Consider the following 13276-nt stretch of genomic DNA (forward strand, 5'->3'; position numbering starts at 1 on the left):
TAGTAATACAAAAGTCTAGTTTGAATATCATGAGAGCTTATATATGTAAATGTTATTCCACTTCAATAATTTTAACTAACCACTTAAACGTATTTAGTAACTTAATTTCAAAACTTCTTTTTGTTATTAACATTAAAAAAATATTTTTTTTTTATTTCCTAGTAAGTAATAAAAAAATCCAACGTGTGTTATGTAATAACTAGTTAAGTGATAAGTTTTATTTTTAACAATTATTATCAAACATACTCAAAAACTTAATTTCATAAAAAATTTATCTTAAAATGATTTAAGTTTTCTATAAAAATAAATCAACAGGTGTTATGTAATGGCTAATTTAAGTGATGGTGAAGTTCTAAGTGAAGATGATGAAAACAATAAAGAGCAAAACAATAAAGTTAGTCTAATACTTTTAATGATTTATTGTTTTTAGTTTTTTGTTACTATATACTTTAATTTCATAATTTTTTTATTTTGATATATATTTGAAATTAATATTACTAAAAATATATTTAATAAGCCCTATTAATTAGATATAAAATCCAATAATGTAAAATTAATCTAAAAAATCAATAAAAAGAAATCTTTGTGAAAACTTTGTTTATAAGCTTTAAATTGTTTCTTGTAATAAGTAATATGTTTTTATTTTTTACTACATACTATTTTTAGTTAAGATAAATGAGTACACTACATACTATATAAAATTAATGAATTTCATTATTTTTATAGCTTTGTATGTTGTATTTCACAGTTTATATATGACCTAAAACTTTGAAAAAACTTCTATTTGTAATAAATGAGATACTTAGTAGTGAAAAAATTTTTAATTTAAGTTATTAATTTTTAATTATCAAATTAACTAATAGTTTTAGTTTATTTTTGTACACAACCAGTTTAAAGTTTGTGCATTCTTGTTTTTCTCACTTACAAAAACATTCATAAAGTGACTTTTTTTTTACTGATTAATTCTAAAGAACTATAAGCTTAGTTTTTACTAATAAATAAAATTATACCATAATGCTAAAACTAATGTAATGTGTTTGTTTTTAATTTCTAGTGATAAACTATAAGTAGTGTCCCAAACACTGTAATATTTCAATAGGTGAAGATAAATTTTCTGGAAAGTTTTTTTTTGTTTTACTATTAATTCAGCTTTTTTAATTCAACTAAAACACAATAAAATATTACAATTTTTTTTGTAAAAAGTTCATAACATTTAAAATAATTATATCCTTCACTATAACAGAATTTTCCAAGCAGTAATATGGAGTTGATAAGACTTTCAAAAGAAAATAGAAAACTGAGGACCCAACTTCAAGCAGCAAATCAAGCAGTACACCAGTTAGAACAAGACAAAAACATAGAAGTATGTTTGTTTGATTATTTAGATTTAACTTATTTATTTTAGTAAAAAATCTTAATTTTTTTTACCTTGTTTGAATTTACACTTTTGAAATGTTTACACTGGTAGACTTATGATCTTTACTGTTATTCTATATGTTCAGAAATTTTTATTTAAAATTTTTGAGAATTTAAACTTCAATATTTTTAGTTTGGGTATAAAATAAAAGCTCAAATATATGTGCTGAGTTATCATATTAAAAATTTGTAAGTAGTTACAACGTTTATACTTGAACCACTTAACTTTGTTGATACTAATATGAATTTGATCTTTTTATCAGTTAAACTTATGTATTAGTCTATCTCTGCGTTAAGTTTTAAGTAAAGTTTTTTTAAATAAATGAGTGTGGTAAATTATTCAAAATTGATAAGAGATTGCAAATTATTTTACTAAAAATATAGAATTTTCTTGTTTATGCAAGCTATCATTTAATTTGTATTATTGGTTTTATTCTTTGTTTCAAACTTAAACATACTGTTATTAATCTGACTTGTATAACATTTTTTTTGTTTCCTATAATTTGAAATTAATTTACCTCAAAATGTTTGGTACTTTTTAATCTTTATCTAATCTTTATCTATTTAAAAACACCATAAATATTATGTTTTGTACTTTTAGATGTATCAAAATAGTTTACACTAAATAAGGATGTGAAAGTTTTGGTGTGCTAGAAAAAAATAAAGATATGTTCAGTTTTTATACTTAAATGTTATTAACTTACAAATTTATATATAATACAATGTTTTACTCAGTCAATGTACAATTTATTTTAACTGATAGTCTCATTAGTTTTAATAACTTAGTGAAACATTGTTTTATGTTCAAATTTCCAAAACTCTGTCTTGTAAGTATCTTACATACAACTATGTAAATGATTTCTACAAAGGTTATGTTCCATTAGTAACTAAAATTTTCAAGTGGAATTATTTTAAAGCAGACTCGAACGTAATTAAACATATACTGTTTTTTTTATAAGTTTGTACTATTTATACATTTAATTGTAAAAGAATTAACATCTGAAAAACACAAGTTTAAAAATTTTTGTATGCTTATAAAGTTATTATAATCAAAATTTTTTTTTTAATACTTTTTACATTCTATTGTGCATACTTACAATCTTTAAAATGGTTTTTTTGTATTTAATCTTAAAGTTAAACATATGTTTATCATACAGATCGAAAGACTCACTTTAGAAAATAAAAAGACCAGCAAAAGTCTTGAAATAGCAAATGAAGAATTATTAAAATTGATAACTGAAAAGAGAGATGTTGAAAACAAAGTTAGTATTTGGTTTTTGTTGCATGACTATTTAAATTCTGAAAATTGAAACTTTATATTTCTAGTTATTGTTAGCTCTTCTAGTAAACTTTTTTATACTATTGTATAAATATTAAATAGACATGCATGAACTATTTTGTTTTTGCAAAATTTTAAATTTTTTTTGAGAAGTGGATAAAATAAGTTTAAAGTAATTTTTTTTTTTGAAATATTTCTTTCAGTTAGCTTTTTTATCTCATAATTAGACCTACTCAGTATTTTTTATTTTTATAAAAATAAATTATCTTTTGAGATATGGGTTTTTAAAAGTTTTATAAGAACTTAAGTTTACAGAATTTGGATAGTCATGTAACCTGTTTTAAGCCAAATCTATACTTTTTATGTATTTTTTTATTTATAATATTTAGTTTTAAATTTCAACCAATTTAGCAGATCTACATGTAAACTTTTGTATTAAAAACTTAAAATTTTTAAGTTGTTTTTTTTTTAAACAGATCAAAAAGTACAAAGATGAAATAAGAATCAAGGACAGAAGGTTGAGGGAACTTGAAGATTTATTACAGTTAGTTGCCTTTTAGTATTAAATAGAATAATTGTGTACTTTCTACTTTAAAAATACACCATAAAAGCTCTCGACTTAATAATAAGGATAATAATATGTATAAATTTATATGTTTTATTGTCAAAACAATGTTTAAAAAATGAAATAATATTATTAACTAAAATGTATGTACTTATTTACTTAGCAGTATTTTTAATAATTTTTTTGAATTCTGATTAGATTAATCTTTTAATACAAATGTTAAGTTATCTAAACCTGCAATTTTAATGCTGGAAATGTAGCAACTTAATTGTAGCTTGTTCTTTTATAAATACTGTTATTATAATAAAGTTTACCATTACATTTAAAGTTTTACTTTTTCTATACAAAGAAAAATATACCCTTTATTAATGTTGAAATTAATCAATATTTACATTCATTTCTATTTAAATAATTTCAGCCATCAAAATGGTGACAACAGAAAATTGTCTCCTTTGAGATCAGGTTCTCTTGAAAGAAGAAGAAATGACAGGTAATCATAAACAATTTTTTTTAAAGATTATTTTTATATAATGTTTATTTTCTACTTTTCAATTATACCATTCTGCTTCATTTATTTTCATGACTACCTTCAACGTTTAATTAATTTAGATAAAATCAATTCCAGCCAAAACTTTTCACAAATAACCCATTTTGACAATTCTTTTTGAAAAACATTATGATATTGCTTGTTACTTAAAATAAATGCTTGTTAGATATTTTTAAGCAATAATTATTAAAAGTCTTAAAATTAACTTAAGCTGATACAAACAAGTTACTACTAAATTTCTAACAAATGTATTAATTGTAAAATGATTGTATATTTCAACATTGACTTTTTTTAATAAGTTGTCAACACTTTCAGGGAGTACGAGGAACGAAAAGCCAGACGGGAAAAAGACAGAATGAAAAGAGAAAGGTTGTCAGGTAAATGAGATATTTAAATTTTTTGTAAGAAACACTTGTGTTTGTACACACATAACCCATGCCGCCATCCTTGACTGCAACTGAATTTAAAAAAAAATATCACTCACAAAGTGCGCATTTGTTACCAACAGGCACTAGATCAGGCGAGAGAAACTCCTCCAGGGAGGACAGGTCTCGAGAGAGGAGGCGATCCGGGGAAAGGAGGGGCGGAAGAAAGAGGGGGGAGAAGAGAAAACTTTCTGAGGTGAACTCGATCCCCGTGAAGAGCAGGAGGGAAAGCGGTAAAAAAAAAAAAAACTTTGAATAATTTAAATAAAGTTTCAATAGTTTTAAGATAAAGAAATTAAAAACATCTGGAATAAAACTAACAAGTTTATGTGGTTTAAAAAATAGTTTTTTTTAAGTTCTGAGTTTATAGCTCCATATAACCACATATTACAACACAAAGGCGCCAAAGAAAAAAAAGGAGGGAAAATTGAGGAGAGGCTGAAGAAGATGAGCTCTGAAATGGAGCCTCGGTGGGCGTCTCCCTCTAGTGGTAGCAAACGCAGGAGGTCCAGAGAAAGAAGGAGGAGACGGTCTCCGGGTATAAAGTTTAATAAATATTAATGTACAGTATATGTTAACAAGTATTATGAAAAGTTATTAGCTTTTTTTAGTTTTTATGTAGATAGTTTTGTAATAAATGTTTAAATACCAAAGGCATCAAAAACTGTTTTGTTGTTGTTTTTATGTTTTCATTACACTGTAGTAATAAATTGTTTGCCCTTGGTTGTTTGAACGAGTTTTAAAACTGTTCCAACACTCCATCACTACCAAACCGTAGCGTTTGTAATATCAAGTGCTCATTTGCAGACAGGAGAATTTCACCCGATTCGGGGTTCGGAATCCGCCAGAAGTCCTCCTTTTCTTCCGAACGAAATCAAGGGAGATCCCCTGCGCGAAACATCCGCGTCGGCCGGGCTTCCCCCGAAACAAGACAAATATTCGACAAGTGGGCCGCCAACGACCTCAAAACTTCCGAAAACGGGAAATCCCCTGCAAACTTTGTCTCCATCCTGGACCGCTCCTCCCCGGAGATCACCGCGGCGTTTTCTCCCTTCGAAGACGATGACGTCGCGGAAGATCCACCTCCACTAGACGGACCGAGTCCGGAGGTGTTTTCTCCCTTCCACGTCGACGCAAAAAAGGAGAGTCCCGAAAAGAGGAGGAGGAGGGTGGGGAGAAAGGCTCTCCAGGAGGAAGATCAGGTTTTGCAGCAGGACCTGATCGCGGAATCCAGCCAGCTGTTCCAGCCGACCAAGCTGGATCCGTTGGGACTGAACGTCATAGGTGAGTTTGGTTGTAATAATAAAGAATTTTTTTTATAAAATTATACGTTGTAAAATTACTTAAACGAAACAGGAAAAGTGTGTTTAGTTGTGAAATTAAAGAAAGATAATGTCTTGTAGTTATAAAAGTGAATAGTTCAATTAATAGTTGGTTTGTAAAAGTTTAGTAAGTTAAAAAAATTAAAAAAAGTATTAAATACCTGATTTTTTTTCGACATTGTATCTAACGTTTACAGAATCTGGTGCAGTTTTAAAGTTTAAGTTGTTTTCTCAGGTGAAAAGTGCAACAAAAAAAAAAACGAATCATTGTACTCCAAGTTCGACATGGGAAGTTTGGTGGACGATATTCTCAAGCCGAAAGCAGCAACAATGGTAAAAAACAGCACAAAAACAACAAACAAAAATAAAATGCCTGTAACTAACCAGCAACGAAAACTTGTTGTTTCAAACAAACTAAAAGCAACGGTCACCAAAGTTTGTGAGACCAACCAAAAGCAAAAACATCAAAATGGTGGCGAGAAAATAAATTTTGACGGAATGCAGAGAGGAAACGGGATGAAATCGTTCGAAAATTTAATCTCTCGACAAGCCCAAAATCAGCTAGAAGCAGCCAAGAGTAAGAACGCTAACCCGCAAATTACCGGAAAAGAGCTGGAACTTTCGAAGCAGCACGCACTCATCATGCCTTCACGGGTCAACCTCAAAACTGTCGACAGCAAGTCTTCGTTCGAAGTGTACAAACCCCATAATGGCTCTTCAGGGCAGAGGGTTTTGAGCAGCTGTCATCCAGTTGCGCGGACCGCTCCCAAGGAAAAGGCTCATTTCAACCCGAAAGAGTTCAAGCTGCAGAAGGCCCGCAACCTGGAAACCATGAAGGGTTCCCAGAGGTCGGAAAGCAAAATGAGTGAAGGCGAGGGTTCGGCAAACAAAAGCTCGGTTGTCGCTGGTAAAAACATGAAAGCTGTGACAGACGCGAGGCTGGAGATTAGAAGTAACAGAGACCCGAGGCTGGCTAGAAGGAGCCAAAGTACAACAGACCCGAAAAATAGTACAAATAAAGACTTCGCAAGTAAAATAGACCCAAAAAACAAAATGGTTGATCCTAGAAACAAAATGGTTGATCCCAGAAACAAAATGGTTGATCCCAAAAACAAAATGGTTGATCCCAGAAACAAAATGGTTGACCCCAGAAACAAAATGGTTGATCCCAGAAACAAAATGGTTGACACTAGAAATAAAACTGCTGACCCCGTAAATAAAACGTTTGACCTGAGAAATAAAACACTAAACCAACAGAATAAAAAAGTACTGCCATACAAAAGCAAAAGAGTCGACCCCAAGGCCAAAATACTTCCCTACTCAAAAACCAAAAACGTTCAAACCTCGATCGCTCCTGAAAATAATACGATCTCAGAACCAAGAGTTGATCCACAGAGAAACCCTCAGACAGAGTCGACTCTAAACCTCAGGAGCAGAAATCCTCCAAACAGGCCTATTCAGACATCAGAACCCAGAGTTGACGCGCAGAATCCTCAAACCAGGGCAACTCCGATCCTGAGGAGCAGCAAGCAGAGAAATCCTGCGAACAGGCCGAGTTCCGATCAGGTGAAAACGCGCAGCAGGACCAACGCTACTCCCAAACACCAGGGCAACAACAACTTGGACCAGAAGCTAACCAAGACCTGCCCGCCCGTGGAAACCCGTCGCCATGGCAACAAAGAAGGGTCCGAAAGAGACTCTGTGTTTGCAGAGGTACCCTTGGAAATGAGGCTTTGCCCCAAAGCGGATGAACCCCCAAAATTGATAATCGCGAACCCGCAGCACAAAGCGCTGGACAGCCACGACACATTGCAGGAGCTTTATGACGTCATAAACCCTGGTAATAGCGACGTCATAGAGCCGCCGAAAGTGCAGAGGAAGCCCAAAAAAATAACAGAAAGTAAGTTTGGTATTATAATAGTAAAATTTATAAAAATTTTAAAATAAAATGAATAACAACTTTTACTTTCTCTAAAGCTTTGATTTTTAACTTAAAGCAAAGTTAAAACCTTTCATCTTAAATATAAAACTATTTAATAACTATTTAACTATGAATAAAATGTTTATATCATTGTATTCTTACTATTTTTTCAGGACACCCACCTATTATGTACAAGACTTCTGACGCTCTAGAAATACTGCTTAAATTATGCTGTAAAAAACTGGAAGAAATAGAAAGTTTGTGATTTCAATTGTTATAGATGCTCTGTGTTAACTTATTTTAACTTGACAATTTTCAAGTATAAGCTTGTGCCCCATAAAACTTCAACTTTTGAAAAAAAATATATTGTTAAACTTTATTTTTGTTAAACTACTTTTGTTATTATTTATAATTAAATCACCTTAATTTTTTTTTAATAGCTCTACAAATACCTAAGTTGACAATAATCATATATTGATTATGATACATATTTTTCAATTATTATAAATTTGAAGTATGAACATTTAAAACACCCATTAATGAGTTCTTAATCAGCCTTCGTTATAAAACTACTTTTGCCCTGAATATTTTTCCTCATAATCAGTATAAAACTTCAAAAAACTGAGTACCTGTGAACATGTTAAAAGATATTTAAATTCTTTCTAACAATACCCAAATTCCTTTGTTTTGTTAGTTTTACTATAAAGTTTATAAAAACTTATGCAAATTACCAAAGGTATAAAGTTTGAACAAGTTAGTATTCGTTTCAAACATTTTCTCATTACTAACCCATTTTCATACAATTTTAAAGCTCATTTTAAAGCTCACAATAAATCGTACAAAAGTTAAATTTTGAATGAAATCGAATCAGGCCAGCAGGAAGTTATATTCGTACAAACATTTAATATTTGTGTTTGCAAATCTAAAACTATATATATATATTTACTAAATATTACTTTCTGCCCACACAGGGGCCGAAAACGCGTCACTCAGCAATAAGGCTTCCTCGTCGTCGCGTGGCAACAAAACGCACACGTCATCAACGTGCAGCACGTCGACCACGTCATCGTCGCTCAGCAACGTCATGACGTCACAACCGAGGAACGCGTCGCCGTGGGTGACGGCGTTGTCGGAAGAGGAAGTGAGGGAAAGGCAGAAGAAAAATTCCGAGAGCTCATCCGCCTACGTTAAGCTCGATACGGGTAATGTTTTGTTATTTATTTGTTGTATATATTTTTTTTTCTTTTTTTTTTAGTGTGACATATCAAATTTTATAAGAAATATGTTTTTTTTGTCTTTTGTAAAGTAGCTTGCAAAGTAAAGTTTTGTAAAAATTTTGTTTTATTTAATTTTTGTTTAATTTGTTTTGTTACTTGTTTGTTGTATGTATATCTTTCTTTTATTTTTTAGTGACATATAAAATTTTATAAGAAACATGTTTTTTGAATTTTGTTAACTACTTTATTTTCAGTTAAATATTATTGGTAATACGGTGGCCTATAAACCCGCAATCCTGGAAAAACCTGGAGTTTGACAGGAAAAACCTGGAGTCTAGGCTAAAATACCTGGAAAAACCTTGAATTTGAGAAGTTATGAATAAAGAAAGGTTGAAAACACCTGGAATTTTAAGCAATTTTTATATGTGAAGTAGTAAAATTTCGATTTCATACGGAATATCTATTATATAAATAAAAATTTTTGTCATTATTAAAAATATTTTTATAAAAAACATTTCAGTAGCTTTACAGTATGTTTTCTATGTTGTAATACTATTTAAGACAATATTTAACCTTAAACTTTATTTTAAGCTTTTATATAGACCGAAAAAGATGTATCAAAATTTATCAAAAAAAAACATTTATAATAATGATTTAAACTATGCAAAGTTAATATAACTTAGTGTTATATTTTTTGAAGTATTCTTTAGAAAGTTTCTTTTGTAAAGATGGTTCAATTATACTGTGAATTTTTGTTTTGAAAGATCTTTCAAGTTGTTATTGTATATATTGTTATTGTTGTTTTTTATGCATTTGGTCAGGTAGCTAAGATTGTTTTAGGTATATTGAAATTAATTAGAATCGCTAAATTTCTCTAATTAGTTGTATACATATTTTAAGTGAATACTTAAATTTTACTGAAAAAATAAGAAATTTTTCCTTCTTATGATAAAATATTTAGGCTAGTTTTATATCTTAGGTCTCTATAGAGATATCAAAATTTTCGTTTTAATACTTAAATAGCTTCTACTAAAAGATATTAGCTTTTCATATAATTTATTCAAAAAAGTTATTAAAATCTACACTGTACCTAATGATATAAGTTTTGTTTATAACTGATCTACTTATTTACCATTTGCCAAGAAAATATATATATGTTTGTTCACAGTAATCGTTTCAAACTAAAAAATACCTTAAACGTCATAAACTACCAAATAAGTTTGCTCTTTAAGTTAGTATAATGTTCTTATCTTTTTAAAAATGCAAATGTTAAAAAGCGTTTCTCTTTGTTTTTTGTCCAGAACAGATCCACATAACCAAAACCATTACAGCATGCTGTATTATAATATTCCAGGTAAAACTTATAAGGCTGCAGCTAGTAACGAAAAAGATATATTTGCTGATTCCTGTTAGTAAAAAAATTCTGTCTAGCTTTTAGTTTTTTTTTTTTGTATTTGTGTTACCTTTTATTTTGCTAAACTTGTTTATACCTTGTCTTTTTGTAACCTTCAAAAAATTATGCATAAGCTCTTTTACTAAAGTCTCCCGAAGATTTTTGCTTTAAAAGAAGTAATACTTTCGTAAATTTCTATATCAAACCTTACCAGTAAATCTAATGTCAGACATAATAGAGCTCTAGGTTATTTTTCATGGTGTAGTGATTTTTAAGTATTTCGCTTCTGCAGGTTTTCGCTTAACCTATGAAAAATATTTTTAGTATTTATTACAAGCATAGTAATAAATTTTGAATCATGTTTAAGCTTGAAACAATTTTTCTACAGGTATTGTTTTCTTAGTATTTTAAACGCTTTAAAACAAAAACAATAGATTATAGCTTTTTATATTATTTTACAATTTATGATCATATATTTAAACTCCGCTTTTTTTTCGTCCTTAAATTATTAACGTGATGTCAAACCAACTCAACGACATTGTTACGTCACAGCAGCCGCCCCAACACCGGAAGTGCCACTTCAACTGAACGAGTCGACCACCGCGACAAACTTCACGACGACATTCTCGCAGTTCTGCCGCGACAACTCAACTTGGAACTACATCATCAACTGCCCCCCTCCCCCCAGCATGTCACCGCTGAGGGGCGCCCCCCAGTTGCCTGGCAACAATGATGCTGGTGCCCATAACAACCAGGGTGACAATTTGCCGGAAGTGCCTTCTGCGAATAGTTAGTTGAGAGTTGATGTATTTTAAAAAATAAGTTTTTTAATTAAAATATGTCAAACTTTCTATTTTATTCCAAAAACTCGAAAATGCAAACATGACAAGTTTTTTTTTTCCTTTAAAAGGCACAGCTCAATTTAAAGTTTAAAATATTCTGAAAAACAGTTTAAAATTTTGTTAGTACTGTAGTTTGGTTTAACTTTTGATAAGCACAACTAAGAAAATGCCTCTAATTACGTGTATGATCACGTTAAGAGTTTTTTTGTGTGCGAAACTTTTCAAATTGGAAATACAAAACTCTTCAAAAACTTTAATTTAGTTTGATATGAAACAATTGTATATTAATTTTAACTCTTTGTAGAAGTTGTATTTGGTATAACGAGATTATATCAGAAAATCATTATTTTAAAACATATTTCGGACTAACAGTCACTATTTACTATTTTTCTAAGTTTTAGGACTCTTAATAAGTTGTTTTAAAGATAAAGTATTGATTGTATAATTTTTATAGATGAGTATTAAAAGAACAGTATGACTTAATGTTAAACTGAGTATAAATTAAATCTTCGAAGAGTTTTTTTAATTTCCAAAACTTTTCGGTTATCAAAATTAACATGGATCACCTTTGGTAAAAGTTAGCTTTTTTTTTACAATTTTTATCTAATTAAATTTTTGTTTTGTTATTCATCAACATAATTTTATCACTAAAAAGTTTATATAAGATTTTATTCAAGTTTTTAATAACAACTTAATGTTTAGGGCATTTGAGTTTTTATCTTGTTTTTAATGTTTTAGGCATTTTCATCTTGTTCAGTTTTTCGTCTATCATTAACTAACAATTTTGTTGCAACAAATATTTTGGTAAAACTTCTACTTTTTTGTTTAACTACTTTGCATGAAATTTCATTGAAGAAACACTTTCACAGATAATTCATTTCCGGACAGTCTAGCGGATCTATCTGCGAATTCCTTCAAGCAAATGATAAATGGAAATTCTCCTCAAGTTAAAAACGGTTCGTTATGACGAAATAACGGTTAATATATGAATATTATAAGACGTTTGCAAAATTTATAAAACAACTTTTTTTTGTCTGCACTTGTTCATTTTTTATATTTCTACGAACATGAACTAAAAAAATAAGTGTTAGTGTTTGGTTTTCAGAAAATAATAAAACTGCTTTTATTTGTATATTTTTTAATCATACATTAGTAAAACATGTTTTAAATAAAATGTTAGTTATACATTTAATACACTTGTAAAAACAGTTTTTTGCTTATGTCGGGACAGTAATAATAGTATGTTACTTTTTATATTTTATCCATCTTAATTGAATATAGCTCTTTTTTAAATACAGTTGAATACAGCAAATTTTAACTGTTTATTATTAAAGATTTTTAAACTTGAAATATGTATGGTAATTGAAAACGAATGTTAAATGATCTACTGAGTTGGTATTATTTGTAAAATTTAGTGTATGTTTTACAAACAATGTTTATGAACAATGATATATTAAGTTATTAGTTTAATAGTAAAAAAAATGTTACCAAAGTTTGTATATTTTTAGTAATAGATTTTTATTTGCAGATGCAAGAATAAATTACAAAAAAGGCCAGAGTTAACAAACATAAATTTTTTATGCACTGTTTATTTTATACTTTGTTTCCTAAGTGTTTTTTAATTTCTTTTTGTATATAGACTTTTTGTAAATTTTATTTAGAGTGATTTTTTAAACTAGCTTTTGTCTATTTAAAAAATACTAATGTTTCGAAAATTTTGTTTTTTAATAGCACATTAAAGCAAAACTAATTACACAGTTTTCAACAATCATAATATTCTTAAGATGTTATTTATTTAGAAGTTAACTTATTAAGTTTTTTAATAAGGTCATAAAAATTTGTAGTTGTTTTTAAAGTGGCATAAATATGTAAATAAAATTATTAATGTAACTAGTAGATACATTTTTTGTTGTTGAATAAATGATTGTTTTTATTAAGCTATTTTTTAATTATTTCAATCAATATTTTATACTACTTTTAACCATAAAATTTAGATAATTTTTACTTTTTTGTATTAACTTTAAAGTATAAGCTTTAAATATTCTTTCGTATAAAGTTATTTGAGTAATTTATTTAGAAAATAGTTTATATGTAAAGACTTTTTAGTGCCTGCTAATGTAAGAAAATATTTTGTTAAATAAGGCAAAACGTTTAAAAAGAAGCTTTTTTAAAAACTAAAATAAGACTTGATCAGTTTAAAACTCATATATTTTTAAGAACCGTTTTAAATTGATAAAAATCTTAAAACGTTTAAACCAGTGTTTCCCAAAGTTTGTTTTCATAAGGGCCCTCTTTGAAGAAATTTAAAAAGCAATGGCCCCCTCCAACAGCTAATGTTAAATACGTCGA

At 28.9% G+C, this 13276-nt stretch overlaps 1 protein-coding gene across 2 annotated transcripts; it reads left to right on the plus strand.

Annotated features, from left to right (window-relative positions):
- The first annotated feature begins 323 nt into the window (after window positions 1-323).
- Window positions 324-12584, plus strand: LOC145829360 (uncharacterized). Of its 2 annotated transcripts, none has more exons than XM_082937128.1 (15): window positions 324-394; window positions 1244-1363; window positions 2574-2678; window positions 3172-3239; window positions 3679-3750; window positions 4123-4184; window positions 4316-4465; window positions 4633-4770; window positions 5040-5516; window positions 5790-7454; window positions 7649-7732; window positions 8447-8677; window positions 10641-10874; window positions 11797-11883; window positions 12456-12584. In XM_082937128.1, exons 1-15 carry the CDS (start codon window positions 326-328, stop codon window positions 12488-12490), a joined length of 3597 nt encoding a protein of 1198 aa, XP_082793254.1. In that variant the 5' UTR covers window positions 324-325; the 3' UTR covers window positions 12491-12584. The 2 variants fall into 2 exon arrangements, with proteins under 2 accessions (XP_082793254.1, XP_082793255.1); XM_082937129.1 differs by having other exon boundaries at window positions 11797-11904; window positions 12456-12506.
- The last annotated feature ends 692 nt before the right edge of the window (window positions 12585-13276 follow it).

This window comes from Thalia democratica, chromosome 2 (assembly GCF_965202585.1).
Source record: "Thalia democratica chromosome 2, ktThaDemo2.hap1.1, whole genome shotgun sequence".
Taxonomy (NCBI): domain Eukaryota; kingdom Metazoa; phylum Chordata; class Thaliacea; order Salpida; family Salpidae; genus Thalia; species Thalia democratica.